The sequence below is a fragment of the Thermobia domestica genome, chromosome 6 (assembly GCF_964235325.1).
Source record: "Thermobia domestica chromosome 6, izTheDome1.hap1.1, whole genome shotgun sequence".
NCBI lineage: Eukaryota > Metazoa > Arthropoda > Insecta > Zygentoma > Lepismatidae > Thermobia > Thermobia domestica.
Window position 1 is genome coordinate 115,365,314 of NC_137459.1, and position 15,020 is coordinate 115,380,333.

Sequence of the window (15,020 nt, forward strand, 5' to 3'; positions counted from 1 at the left end):
AACTTCCGCAAGCGTGAGTCATTTTTCGTTTTGTATTATTGCATATTCTGACGTTATGCACCTGTTTTATTTCGAACAGTTTTATTGGCTGTAAAATTGAGTGACGTTTTAGCTGCTGAAAATACGCTAGACACTTGAATATCCCTCCCGTTGTGTTGGATCACTGAGAGCAGAGGAGGCTCCACTTTGTCGCTGCAGACAGCTACGAGCGCATGATTCGTTCTCCGAACAGTCGTATCCCGCAGCTCACTGATCACTTCGATCGTCCGGTTGGTATCTTCTAGTTCGAGGTTCGCCCGCGATGAATGCTTACTCTGTCATTCAATGAAGCCAGCGTGTTAATTCACGTGTAAATATTGCTATTAGTATTCTTACTACTTATGTGCTAAACAGTTATTATTTGCAACAATGCCTATGCAGAGTCTGTATCTTCGACCACGCTCCAGGAAGCACAGTCTACCGGCACTCACGCAGAGGAATCCTAATATTTACAATGCAGGTAAACATTGAACATAACTTAGCTCTGAGTTGTTGAAAAACTTAGCAAAATAATTTTGCTTTTTCTAACTTAACAAAATAATTTTGGTTATTTTAAATTTAATGTTATGATGACGTTTCTTTTTTAGTAGAGTTGAAATTATTCAAACATGTGTTCTACGACTTCGAAATTTTCACAAACAATTTTATTTTCGTGTGTTTTATAGTTTTATTCTCTTGTTTATTTAGGTATATTAACGACTGTTCCATTAACTGACTATGTCCGTAAAATAATATTTCATACATACATTATTGTATATATGTTTGTCCCTAAATGTAACTTCTTTATTTTCGTAATAATATGAATGTATAATTTACGTATTGGAGCATTACTGAGAGTGAATAAAGTTCTGTGTTCACTTCGGTTTGAGCTCCTTAAAAATAAGAAAAATTCAAATAAGTGACGAAACTCTTGCTATTTAATCACATGATGTATTATTACTATTAGTATTTTGTATTTAGTATAATTATTAGTATTTGGTATTTTGGTGAGTGACAACAAATAATGTACACTATATTTGAAATCTTCGGAGTTGTATTTATTTATTTGTCAACAAAACTTGAAATGTAGGCGATACGCAGTCACTTAAAATATAAAGATGAACAATGAGAATTAATTTTCGGAAGGAAAGCGGCTGAAATCTGTTTAAAAAATTATTTCTAAAGTAAACAGAAAATAACTATAATAAGCATGAATGGTTGCGGGATTCAAATCTCCGATCTCTCGGTAACTAGACGAGAATATTAACGGTCCACCTGTGCCCTGTCGCTGCTTCATAAGGCAGTCGTCATTGACACAAGTCTTTCATCCATACTCTTTAACATCAATGAATACATTAGAATGAATCTATTATTACTGGATTGATCAGATAGGCTAATATTTTCAATGGTTGTAGATGTCTGGAAAATGTCACTCTACATTTATAATTATATAAATAAGCACAAAATAAGTTATCTATTATTTATCGATTTGCTTTACATATAATAATTTTGACAGTGATCCAACTAATTTTACAGCCGGGGAAAATATATGAAATATTAAAAGTCAGATCAAAACAAAAGCTCTCCTTTGCAATAATAAAGATATTAAAAAGTCGGTCAGCTAATTTTTCAAGTAACCATTCTGTTGAGTTATCAATATGATGCAGGACATATACATATTTTTTAATTTACTTTCTAACTTTGTTTTCGAGTTTAACATGTCACTATTATGCTACGGTTCTAGGGGAGACGGTAATTTCAAACTGCCCTTTAGTTAATTAATTATTACAGAAATTTCTCAAGGTATGTTGTTAATTCTCTTTAAAAAATACTGGAATCAATTTACTTAATTTGTTGTATAGTGAAACAATGGTAATTATCGTTTACCATCTTCCCACATTTATTATTATTATTATTATTATTATTATTATTATTATTATTATTATTATTATTCATTCATTCATTCGTTCATTAATCTTTCATGCAGAAACTAAAGTTCAAGATTTCATTGAAACACTTTTCTTGCTTCAACTTAATTAACGTCTTTCGGGACCTTGAAATAAAGTAAAGTAGGAGGTTTCATAACCAGTTGAAGTCTAGAAATCCACATAAATCAAATACGCAAAACAACAGGAAAAATAGAAAATTAAGATTAAAAGTTTCCTTCGTTATCTCTCAATTCTGAGATTCGAGCTTTTTATTTCAAAGACTTGTAATTCGTAATAAGAAAGCAGAGCTTTCCCGAATTTTCTCCAATTTGTGTAACTTTGGAGTTATAAGAAAGTGATTATTCTGACAGTTGTTCTGTCGTGCATCCTGGTATTCATCCTAATTATATGATTTAAACCTTTGGGCCTTTATTTAAAATTGAATTTTAAAATCGCGTTTCAGTGCTGAGACTACATGAGGCGGGATTTACTACATCGATTTATACCCGAGGCAAGTATCCCCACCAACGAACTATGTACCTACAACACCTAAGAAGAGAATGTGTGTTAGCCGCAAAGGGTCACGAGAGACTATTATAATGAAGGAACCGTTTTAATCCTGAAAAAAATCAATTCGTGTTTCCAGCTTATTTATACATTTATGACAATTACAAGTCGATGAAATATATTATTTGTGGCTGTTATTTGTGGCTTTCTGGATCAAAGTTCGATATCTCTTAGTTCAGGTAGCTTCCCAGTTGCCTCATGGTGCTGGGTCAACAGTGGAAAATTTTAGCATTCCCATCAGGAATAGAACCAGATACTACACACAGTTAAGTTGCACGAGTTATCAATGAGGGTAAGTAGAGTTATCAATGAGGGTAGAGTTATCAATGAGGGTAATTTCAGTAATATTTTTAAAAACCTAAAGAAAATAAATTTTGATGGGTATGTTAGCGAGGAATAGCTTTAAAAGATGAATATTACTGTATATAACTGATTTGTTGAAACCTTATATAGAACTAAACGTAGAGCTTCCAGTAAATAAGTAATTTAAAGATAACAGTAAAATATTTATCGCTTTGTGATAAATTATTATTTTTTTTTTAAAAAAAGTAGGAACTGGGAAACCACAAATAAAACATACTGCACGTGAGTACAATACAACTGTACTACGGGAGAAGGGGCCTGAGCGGGTCAGCTCCCTTCCCCAAAGAAATTTTGTTTCCGCCAAATCTCACCTGAGCTCAGTTACTTACAGTATGAAAATCAAAAGTTGGAATTTTCTCAAACACGGATTTAGTAATTATTTTTAACATTCAACAAGTAAATAAATTTCAACTCTAAACATGGAATTATTTGCAAGTCTCTCTCAAAAATAAATAAATAAAAATAAAAATATGCTGCTGTTGTTTACTGATGGGAATAAGGTTTGTTCGTTTATTGTAGTTCAGCGTCTCTTTTCAGCACCGAGGCTATATTACATTTAAGCTTAAAGATTACTGTGGAACCAGAACCACTATGATGTGTTCAAAACGTTTTTAAACACATTCTCAGAAGGAATCGAACCCGGGGAACCAGCGAAGAGAACTGGTGGTAAATTTAGTTGGGACGATTTTTATCAAAACTGGTTTGTGATGGTTTGATTCAAATTTGTTCGTCAATAACTTTATTTTATGACGCTACTCGTTTCTATCAAGAAAAGACAAAAATGAGTTAGGATTAATTTTGTTTGAGCGATTTTCCCTGAACAGCTACGCGATTTTGTTCATATTCCATAGGATCACTATACCATTATCAACCCTATAATATGGCATAATTTACTGTATTTCTGTCAGAAAAATCCAGGAAGATAATTAACTAATTACAGCTGAGCGAAAAAATTAATACAGAAAACTCGCATTGTTTATTCTTATTATTTTGAAGGAGGCAATTGAATTTACATTTTGCGCTGTGTGTGAATACTCTTGTGTTGTTTGATACTTGAGGAAAATTATGAAGGTTACATCAAATGTTATTTGATTTTTTTCGGGGGGGGGGGGTATGATATCTGAATACGAAGTTTAGCAGGAAACGAAATGTAAATATTGTGTTCCACGACTATGTCCCACTACTATGACGTTATGACACTTTTGCTTCTGGACTTACATAGCTTTCAAATTCCAGATTATTGTCATTTTAATACATTTTACAAATAATACATATCAGGTAGTGGGAAAAGATAAGTGTGAGAAACACATGACAAGTAAATCATTAAGCATTCTATTTTAAGACCAATACAACATTTATTGGTATATTTGATTGGAATTGGTACAATATTGCTTCAAACAAATGTTCTTTCACTTACATAATTAAAGGTACGAGTCACCACTCTAAGTTTTTCCCTTCAATTTCTTAAAGAAAATCACTTCCTGGTGCAGTTATAACTAAAACATTATTAAAATTAGAATAAAATTATAATGCGTTTTCTAAGGAACCTTCTGCCGATGAAAACTTATTCCCAAAAGTATTGTGGATATTTTCGTAACAAATAATTTACGCAAGATTATAGGTTAATTCAGCCCCACGAGTAAAGTACCACTTGTTGATTGCTTTATAAGAAATGATTTACTGTGTATTGTGATGTTATTAATGAAAGATTTATTTAAGAAATGTGAACAAAATTGACTGAAACGTTTTTGAGAAAATCTTCCGAAAAGAAAATCCCAAGAGGAGACTACTCCTTGCCGAATTTTCATGACAAATGACTTCTGCCATAGTATCAAGTTACTAATGAAATATTTATTTATGAATCATGAAGAAAATCGCTTGAGCCGTTCTGAGAAAATCACTCTAAAATAATTCACCCTTAAAAGTAAAACTACCTCGGAGCGATCTTTCCCAGAGATGTGACTTATACCAAAGTATAGGGTTGTTGATGAAATATTAACGTATGAAATTTAAACAGAATCATTAGGACCGTTTTCGAGGAAACCACACTGAGAAAAATCCGTTATCCATCAGCGGTGTATTATACAAATATACAGAATCCATATGTTTACTATGGAAATCTGTACGGAGCATACGTTATCCATATGTTACATACGTACTGCCCCTTTCCCGCTTAGATGTTATATCATGCCGCAGCAGGATGTTTGACATCTAATTTCTTCTGTATATTACGTATGTCAGCTGTAGGGCCTATGTTATATACGTTCATCTGTGTGAGATCTTAACCGCTTATATATAGTTTTTTTCTTTCATACGGGAAGTACGTATAGATGGAACATTAATACGGAAAGTATTATAAATCATGCGTTTTCAGTTATACGTTTGCTGCAGGATGTTACATTAGTCGTACGTTAAGTTCAAAAACTACAGGATTTACGTATGTAACCTACCTTTTACGTACGCCACATACGTTTTTTTCTCTGTGCACAAGTCTTAGTTTTCACTTTACTAAACTACACATAATTTTGAGGGTATTAAGGAAATTTATAAAACGCCCCCTAGGGAATCTTATAAAAACCTTAAGTGTAAAATTTGGTCTCAATCCGTTAAACGGTACTGTCTCTACCCGAGTGAAAATTTACATTGGGACGAACGAACGGACGAACAGACTGACACAACGACACCTATGTATCAGGAAATGTTGTAAGTTGAATTTTGCGATCTTGAACTCGATTTTTTTTTCCACTATCACTATACCTTCTTCTCTCCTGTCGCCCCTCGAAAGTTTTTTTTTCTTCAAAAAATAGTGTTAAAATGCTGATAATCTTGCTTAGCATTATTACAGTTCGGTGAAATTCTTATGATGATTGTAGTCAGTTCTTCATTCATTTATATTCCATGTATTGTTACAGAAAAAAAGGAAAATAATTTTAGTTCAAAATATTCGTCTATGTTTGTTGGCAAAGTACAGTAAAATAAGTAAACTGACAATATCTTTCAGCACAGAAGTTCTATACAATTTCATCGCTAGATCTCAAGTACACAATGTTTACTTTGAAGTGAGAGCCGAATAAATTTTCTACACAACCAGGAATGGGCGACCTCCTGCTGAAAATATATGAGGGGCCTTTACGTAATATCCAACCTAAACTTGGGCTCCATCCGGTTGCATTAATACGTGTAAGGTACGGTACCACAAATCCAAATAAAACTGACGCTTGAGTTAAACGGAACTCAATTGGTACACCATTAGAATTTCATTTTTTTTACATTTGATTTAAAACAGTATATATTTCTATTGTAAGTTTTTTTTCCTAAATAATTCGAACTATTCAAATCTGTCACACGACTGCATCAATCATTATGGACACCTTTCTGATTGATCAATTTGCAATTATGTTCTTTGTCACCGACGAGGCAAATATAAATTAGGATTAGGAATTTTATTTCTGGGTATTTGGCATCTATGGTCTTTTAAGTCCGTTACGTATGAGAAATGACGTGCCTTGGCGATTAAACTTCCCGGCGAAGTAAGGAAGGAAGGAAACGGACTGGGACCTTCATGTTAGATGCATCCCGGCATTTATCTGGTGTGAATGGGGAAAAGCTAGGAAAACTTCACTCGAGATGACTGGCCTATAAATACTTTTACATTTTTCAGACTGAGTGTTCCCACCAGGAATTGAACCTGGACTCGGCCACATGGGATAAAGTGAAATTTGAACTACCGTAGTGCTCTCAATGGTTTTCTACTGGGAACCAAACCCGCGACCTCGTGCACTAAAGGCACTTGCACTAGCCACTGGTCCCACTAGCAGGGCCGATAGCACACTCGAAACATATCAAACACGGAGTCAAACTAAATATTCATAAGCAAATATAGTTTCAACAAAATTCTACTCATTAAAAGATAATGAAGTTAACATGCTATTTTCACAAACGAAGAAGAGATACATGCTTTATTTAGCAAAAAATCGATGTGGACAATGAAATATTATTTTCAAAAAATCAGCACTAAGAGATATTGTTGGACAAGTACTGGTATAGTTTACTGAAAATTAAATCACAAGTATACTTGCCTTTTAAAATGAAATCTGTTAAACCATAGTGCAGGAAACGCAGGTTAAAATTATTTTATCAAAGTTACGAAAGATAATGTCCCAAATGTTCATTAAGAAAGTCACGTTTTTCAATTTTGTAGAAACTATAAACATGTCACTTGTGTATCTTAAATAATAAAGCCACTCCACAAGGATCACTGTAAACAATGCGAGGAACATATACCTTATTCCTTATTCAAATATTTTCTTCTATTATTCGAATATCCGAATATTCGTTTTCCTAATGGGAACAGTCATTGCAATAATTATTCATTACTCGTACAATTATTCAAATAATTATTCGTTATTCGAATAAGTGCTCGAAAAATAATTCGTTACCTAAATAATTATTTTTTTGAATTTTAACAGCACTACTAGAAATCTATTACTAACAGCACTACTTGCTCTACTACTTCTTTGAAGCAATTTTACTGCCACTGGACGCCTCACAATTCATGGATGGGAAAGCTATGTCACAGGGCAAAACTGACCACGCGCTGGAAGAGGTAAAATTGTATTCAAATTCAGCCACATGCAATTAAGCCAATTCAGTTATTTGAGGCATTTTATGCTAGAAGAAGTGTTACGAATGACTTACTGCATGCCATGCCATGTAAGATTGAAAATCTATGTGTCGCCAAGGATGGCTCCACCATGTACTAAATTTCAGCATTATAAATGTCTCTCCACTGATACGTAGGAATGGCCATGGGTTCATTTTTGGCGTATGTCTGGGAATGTAATTAAAATCGATGGATTTTCTAATGTTGATCGGCTAAATAATTTCACGAATCGGTGGTTGAAAATCATTGCTTTCTACTTTGAGTAAGACGGGATGTTGTGAAATTCCGCTGTAGGATCTTGAAATTCGCACAAAATGCTTATATATATATATATATATATATATATATATATATATATATATATATATATATATATATATATATATATATACTATGGGTAAGACAAAGTTTTCGGAAATTTCATTCCTATCGGTAGATAGGGAGAATATTTTTCCAAGTTAGCAACTCAACTAAATCTTACTTTTGACGAAATGCACTTAATGGTGCTTGTAGGAAAACAATGATTTTGGAGTGATGGGGATTAACAAAAGATTTGCCTAACAATACGCATGAATTAGTGTAAATTCAACGCCTTGGAATATAAGAAAACGGATTTGACTCAATCAAGAAGTTTTAAGAAATTATTTAGGAGTTATTTTGTGACGGATTACTTAACTCAAATGAAATCAAACTTGAACCAACCAATATCTTGAAGTCAGAAAAAGTTCATATATATGTATGAGTACCTCTGTTATTCTGGCACCATTAGCACCATACATGATTTACGGTGCACAATACGGATAATGTATGCTCCGTACTGATTTCTATAGTAAGCAAGAGGATACTGTATATGTGTACAATATACCGCTGTCCGGAGAACGGATTTTTCTCTGTGCATCCTGCAACGGCATGATGTAACAGCTAAGAGCAGTGCATATGCAGCATATGAATAATGTATGCACCGTACTGATATTTGTAGTAAACATAAGGATTCCGTACATTTGTACAATATACAACTGTCTGGATTACTGATTTTTCTCAGTGCACGATAAATAATACTTATTCCACTTTGACTTTGATATATTTAATTTTAAAAACGCATTTTCCCCATTTTCTGCATTTGAAAGATTTTTTTTTTCATTTTTCATCACGTATACATTCTTCTATTTGAACAAAACAAAAGAAGTAAGATTGGAACAGAAAACAGAAGACAAATTTAAAACTTTCCCTTTTTTTTGAAACCATTTTCTGACTGTATCTGAAAGAAGTCGTTCCGTATTTGCAACTTACAGAAGTTTAAGCCCAGGTAGTTTGAGTGTTTACATTTCTTTGCACTTATCCCTCCTGGATGTCAAAAAACTCGAGTCTAGTTGAATCAGTTTAAGCGCATAAGCATCGAGATTGTAAGTTAAACAGTGGAGTGAAAGCGTTGTGATGACATCTTGAAAAATGATGATGCATCAATCAACATGTAAAGTGACTTTTATGTTGCAATTTACAAGTAGTGAAATTTTTCATCCACACAAAACAGTAAAAAATCTATTCATGTACAATAGTTAGTTGCTATATGCTGAAATAACTGCTTATCAGATTTACGCATAGAAAGGATTCACCTAGAACCACTACATTTTGAACACAGAGAGAACTTCACAAAATCTAATCAAGCAGGAAGCCACTTCTTCGATTTTTCACTCGAAGGGGATTGCGGAGGACCAAAATTTGTGCAAAAGTTATATAGTGCCTGTGACGCAGGCAACCCAACCCTTTTTCATGTTGTCTAGGTTGCATATATTTCATACTTATGCATTCTTGTGAATTAACCTTATTTATTTCTTCTCGTGAGAAAAACAGGCATGTCAGCTAGCCCGAGAATGTATAGGAACAACCGCAGGTATTGCTCGTTGTAACATATTTTACGCATTTCTTTAGTTTTAAGCTTTTGCGTAAACACTACTCTTCTCGTGTGAAGAACGAGCACACTTTTGCTAGTATTTCATAATATTTTATTACGTTCTAGCTACTACGCTGTTCTTCAAATTTTAACATTGCATTTTGTGCCACATTTCTTTTTTGTTTTCTTTTTCTTTCTTCCTTTCTTAAGAAGGAGATTAAATGCAAAATAAGTACTTTAAAGCTTAAGACCAGCTTCCTGCCTTTTAGTTACTGGTGTTGTGTAGCCAAGGCGTCTAAAACATTAAGCTGACTATCATCAGGTGAATTCCATTGGAGTTTAGAGACCTTAAAGAGCATGGCGATTTTAACTGTCTTCGTTTTTTTTATGTGTGTGTGTGTTCGTATTTCTTTATTATTGTATTAAATTGATTACTGAACAGAAGACCATGGAGAGAAATGTTTCGCTTGGGATGAGTGTAAGAAAAAAGGAATAGTGTTTGGGGTTTTGATGCACGTGGTCTCGGGTTTGTTTCTACCGTAAATTTCTATTCAGCTTTAAATTACACCTCATGTACTTTGGTGTTCAAAGGAAGTGCTAAACTTTACAAAACAAGTAAATAAACAAATACAACTTAACATATTTAGTACTTACAAAATGGTATCATTCAAATACACGGTTTTTCAACCTATTAGACAGTACGGACTAAATATTTCAATTACGCTCTTGATCCATTAAACTGTTTTGCTGTACGTAGAATTGTTTTTAATAGTTTTTTCATGTTAAACACTTAGTTCGTCAAAATGGCTCTTTGGTCTAAAATAATCGTTGCCTAAGTATATCATCATAGTGCCTGTTTATTTCAAGAGTGACATAACTCAAAATTCCTAACTTTTCAGGAGAAGCCTTTGAAAGTTTCGATTTGCTTTCATTTTCTGCCCATAAATTTTTCAGTAGGTCACCAAAGCAAATAATGTCATGGTTTGCTGTTCAACATGGTTAGTTTCAGTTATTAAATAATGCAGATATTTGGAAGTTACAGTGTAAAATTTCAATATCATCTCTCTTTTGGCTTACTATATTGAAAAATCTTAAAACATCCTGGAAAATTAAGTGAACAAGTTCCGTGTGTTGACAAAATATAGCTAGGTGTATTATTTTATGCATTTCTAGTTATATTTCAGTAACTAGAAATAGGGATGCGTTCGAGTCGAGTCGAGACAGAATTTTCCTGACAAAATTCGAGTCGAGACACAGCTCTTCCAATAGAAAAATATATATTTTTCGAGTCGAGACAGTCTCAAATCTTGTCTCGTGCGCATCCCTAACTAGAAATGCATAACATATAGAGTAATTCGGGGGGAAGTGAACATACTAAGCATGAAAGTGGGAAATAATGTTACACAGAAATGGTAGCACAGCTGATTGACAATTATATATGAATAAGACAGATCTTCTGCATTCTCAAAAACAAGTATGGTTCATATCGTGTTTGAAGTAACGTGCACGGAAAGAAATGAATCATACAAGGTATATTATTTACTTCACCCCACACGTGGGGGTGAAGTGAATATACAGATGAGGTGAAGTGGTGAGAAGAAGCGTAATTCGACATAATGCAAATTACAAAATATAGACTGCTAGGTAATGAGTACACAGCTAACGAAGAACACCGACATCATGTAAAGGTACATAAACTATTATTGTAGAAATGCTTATGAAGCAAATAGACACACCAACGCGAGATCGTGTCGAAAGTACCGTTTCGGGGGCATTAAGTGTCTGACCTTACAGTAAAGAGTATAATATTTGAGTTCCCAATAGGTCTTGAACCCAAGTTTCTCCTATACGAGACTGTGGTTTGGAGCAGTGTTCAGTATGTGTTATTATTCGGAGGAGCATACATACACACAATATGAAATGATTAACATACTATTCACATCACCCCAAAATACGTTAGTCACTTCACCCCATCTCATCGTCTTTTATCAAAACATGTTTTGTGTATTTACTTTCGCAATATATGGAGACACATCTGTATACATGCGCACGTATTAATCGCCTAATGCTGCTGAGAAAGTATTGGGTACAACTAGATTACTTCAGGAAAGAACTGCTCTAGTTTCTTACTGTTCTATACTACAATAGCAACAAAAAAGGCTTCAAATCTACTCAACTTCCCTGCTGTCTGTGCTCACTGCATTCAATAGTTCGCTCCTTTCCTCTGTACACTACCTTCTTCGTCAGCCCCAGACTCAATACCGTACATATTGGGCTTTGAGAGGTCAGCACCGATCATGCTTCGTTGCCATATATCATTAACCTTAACTCTATTCACTTCGCTCCTATGGTCAATACCCCCCGAATTACTCTATAGTAATACATTTACTAATACATCTTAAATAATTTCAATGCCCTCAAATGTATTTAATCATTTTATGTCGAAGTTCCTGACTCATCCACTATGAAAATATTTTACGCTAAATCTATCAACAATGGATAGTGAAAGTAATTTTTTAAAAAACAAATCGACCTGGAGCCACATTTGATGTTCTATGCTGCATTTACCTAATAGGACTGAGAACGATTCCAGGAGAAACATCAGCTAGAATGATCGGCCGTTGGACTCCAACTTGTGTAGCGAAACTCCAGGCGGTCATTCAAAAAAATCTTACCATCTTACCATTACAGTTAAACTTCATGTTACATTAAGTATTATATAATTTACGTGATGTTAACACAATATTGATGTTCTTGCACGCATCTTACGTAATTTTATGTTAAGTCTATATCGTTTGCTTGCACAAGCAGCTGCTTAAGATCTTTCGAAGTTATTGCTTTATTGGAATCTTTGATTTTCGGGATTAGGTTATCTAAAGCAGTACTAAAAGCCATTTCGCCTGCCATAGACCTTATAGATTTTAACTACAGTGAATGTAGCTTTTTTTTCTATCTGTCATAGAAAAAGCATGTTCTGGGATAAAGCGTTCCTTTACTACAGATCTTTATGAAAATTAAAAGAATACGACGCGTTTCTTGCTATTAGTATCTTACTCTGATTTCACTTAACACAAATCTTCACAATTTATACAATCTATTTTGGGAATTTCAAATTCCTCCTAGATGATTCGAAGTCTTTCTCTGTAAACCAACTCATACTTGTATAGTCTCCTAGTCTATGAATAATTGGTGGACCATATTGCCAGATTTCTATTTATTCTCTAATATTTGTCTGACATACAACATTTGGTTGAATGTTGACCCTTTGCGCCTGTCTAGAACATGGCACTTTTCAGCTTTTTAAATTAATTTAACTCTAAATGAACTTCTCCAAAGTTAGCGCGTAGCTAGATCGCTCTTTGGCACTAGAAAACATTATATTTACCCCATTTCATAGAAAAAGGGAAAAAGAAAATCATTAGGGTGGGGAATGGCTGATTTAGAACATCATTAGATGGTTCCGAAATAAGTTGTGTATAGCCTACCTTTATATTAGTTTTCCCAAAGTCAAAACATAAAAACATCACTGTCCAGCACTTGAAAACGTTTGTTTCTCAACAATTCATGGATATCGTCAAGGATGTTTCATGAAAATCAAGTTAAAATAAATAATCAAACACGATAACTGTAGAACATACATTTATTGAAACATTCAACAAGGAATTCTTCGATTTACAGAATGGGATTTGAATGCAGAATATTTCATATAATGTGTATGTTTTATATTAGCTGATCATGTTTAGTTTTTCTGTCTCCTCCTTCCCTACTGTATATTTAGCTGCTAATCTTTGTTGCCCATTTTGTAGGGTTTCAGTTCTTGGTAGCACAAAGAATTTTCATTGTGAGGTAATTCGGCAGCTACTTGAATTTAGAGGTTAGGAAGTGTACTGTGGAAAGCCAGCAATAGGAGCGAAGGGGTCCAGTGTGTTAAACATAAGTTGCTCAACAAAAAGCTGTCTTGTCTACCATAGCTCTTCCCTCAAGGAGTTTAGTTTTGATTACTTTCTGTAATAGAAATGCCACATTCAAGAGCTTAAGGCTGTTAAGTCTGAGCGCCATCTTGGTTTCTCAGCTGACTTACGTATATGAAAAAAAATCTCTCTCTCTCTCCCCTCTCTCTCTTTTTCTCTTTTGTTTTAGTATAGAGGATTTCAATTCTTTAATATTGCAGATTTCTTGTTCAAGTCTACCTAAACATCTCCTTCTTTGCAAAATCGAATTTATATTTAATTCTTAAATTAAATTTGATTCACGAGTGTTATTAGACTTTCAAACTATGCTATGCACAAGAGTCGGAAGTCTTATAGAAGGGCTTTGTCCGTCCGTACGACCGTCTGTCGACGGGTATCACAGCAGAAATGGTAAAAGATATTGAAATGCAGTTTTTTGCGATCGATTATGAGTCCCAAAGATAAGTTCGAGCTTCTCCGTTAACTGACTATTCATATCGGAAGTGGTTTAAATTAGTCATTTCTGGTTTCAACTTTATCGCCATACAACGAAAAAGGGTAACAGATAGCGAGAAGCGATTTTTGCAACAATTCAGCGTCGCAAACAAAACTATTGTGACTATCCATAACAATCTACCAAAACCGGAGTAGTCTTAATTTTCTATAATTTTCGTTTCCAATACTGATTTCCTTAGACAATAAAGTATATCAAGAAGCGATTTTTTGCGATCGATTCAGTGTTCCAAGAACAGGTTATATCTCCTCCGTTAGCTCTCTATTCAATCGGAAGTGGTTGAAATAAACGATTTTATTTTTGTTTCAACCATTATCGCCATAGAACAAAAACAGTAAGAGATAGAGAGTAATGGCTTTTTGATTTGGGTTGTGCTCGCGCCATGTGGACTTTGTGGTGGACAAACACCGTGCTCGTGGGTTTTCTCGGGGTTCTCCCATTTCCACCCACTTTCTTCATTCCACCATTTCATTCATTTCTCATCATGATAATCCCCTTTATCCTAACTGGCATAACCGTGGGACGTAAAACTTAAAGATTTCATTTCATTTTTTGATTTGAGTTCTGGCGTTCGAGGAACAGTTTCCATCTTTGATCTTACTACTCTACTGCAACCAGTACTTATAGATGAACTACTTCAAGTTTGGGTATTGAATTAGTATAGTTTGTAAGTCTTAGTTTCACACTGCGAAACGGTACTCACTTGTTGAAATTATATATCAGTGAAATTCACTAAGAGAAATATAAATAATAGTGAAGAAAATTGGTCGGTTGGAGTTTAGCGTCGGTTCCAAGCACCGTGGCTATATGAGACGTGGACCCACAGTTTAAGATGAAGTCCAGACCGCTGTACCACCAGAAATCGAACATGTAACTCATTGCATCATCACCAAGAAGAAATGAGTAAAATCAAACATTGAAAATGCCTATTCAATTCAAAGGAAACCGAATAAAACTTTTCCATATAAATCCATGGGCTGAAAAAGCATCCGCGGCGGCTAATCTCTGGTATGTGGGGTCCTTGCTTCAATCCCACCTCCCGTCAGGTGGATTTTGTGTTGCACAAATATCGTGTGCATTGGTTTTCTCGGGGATCTCCTGTTTCCTCCTATTTTCTTCATTCCGA

The 15,020-nt window shown here is 34.4% G+C and overlaps 1 protein-coding gene across 1 annotated transcript in view; it reads left to right on the forward strand.

The window, feature by feature from the left end:
* The first annotated feature begins 216 nt into the window (after nucleotides 1-216).
* The window catches only part of LOC145688157 (uncharacterized), an 89,217-nt gene continuing 74,413 nt past the window's right edge, over nucleotides 217-15,020 (forward strand). Inside the window, exon 1 of the mRNA XM_081761980.1 lies at nucleotides 217-499. Within this exon, the coding sequence (XP_081618106.1) occupies nucleotides 409-499 (91 nt within the window). The 5' untranslated portion in view covers nucleotides 217-408. The remainder of the gene's footprint in view (nucleotides 500-15,020) is intronic.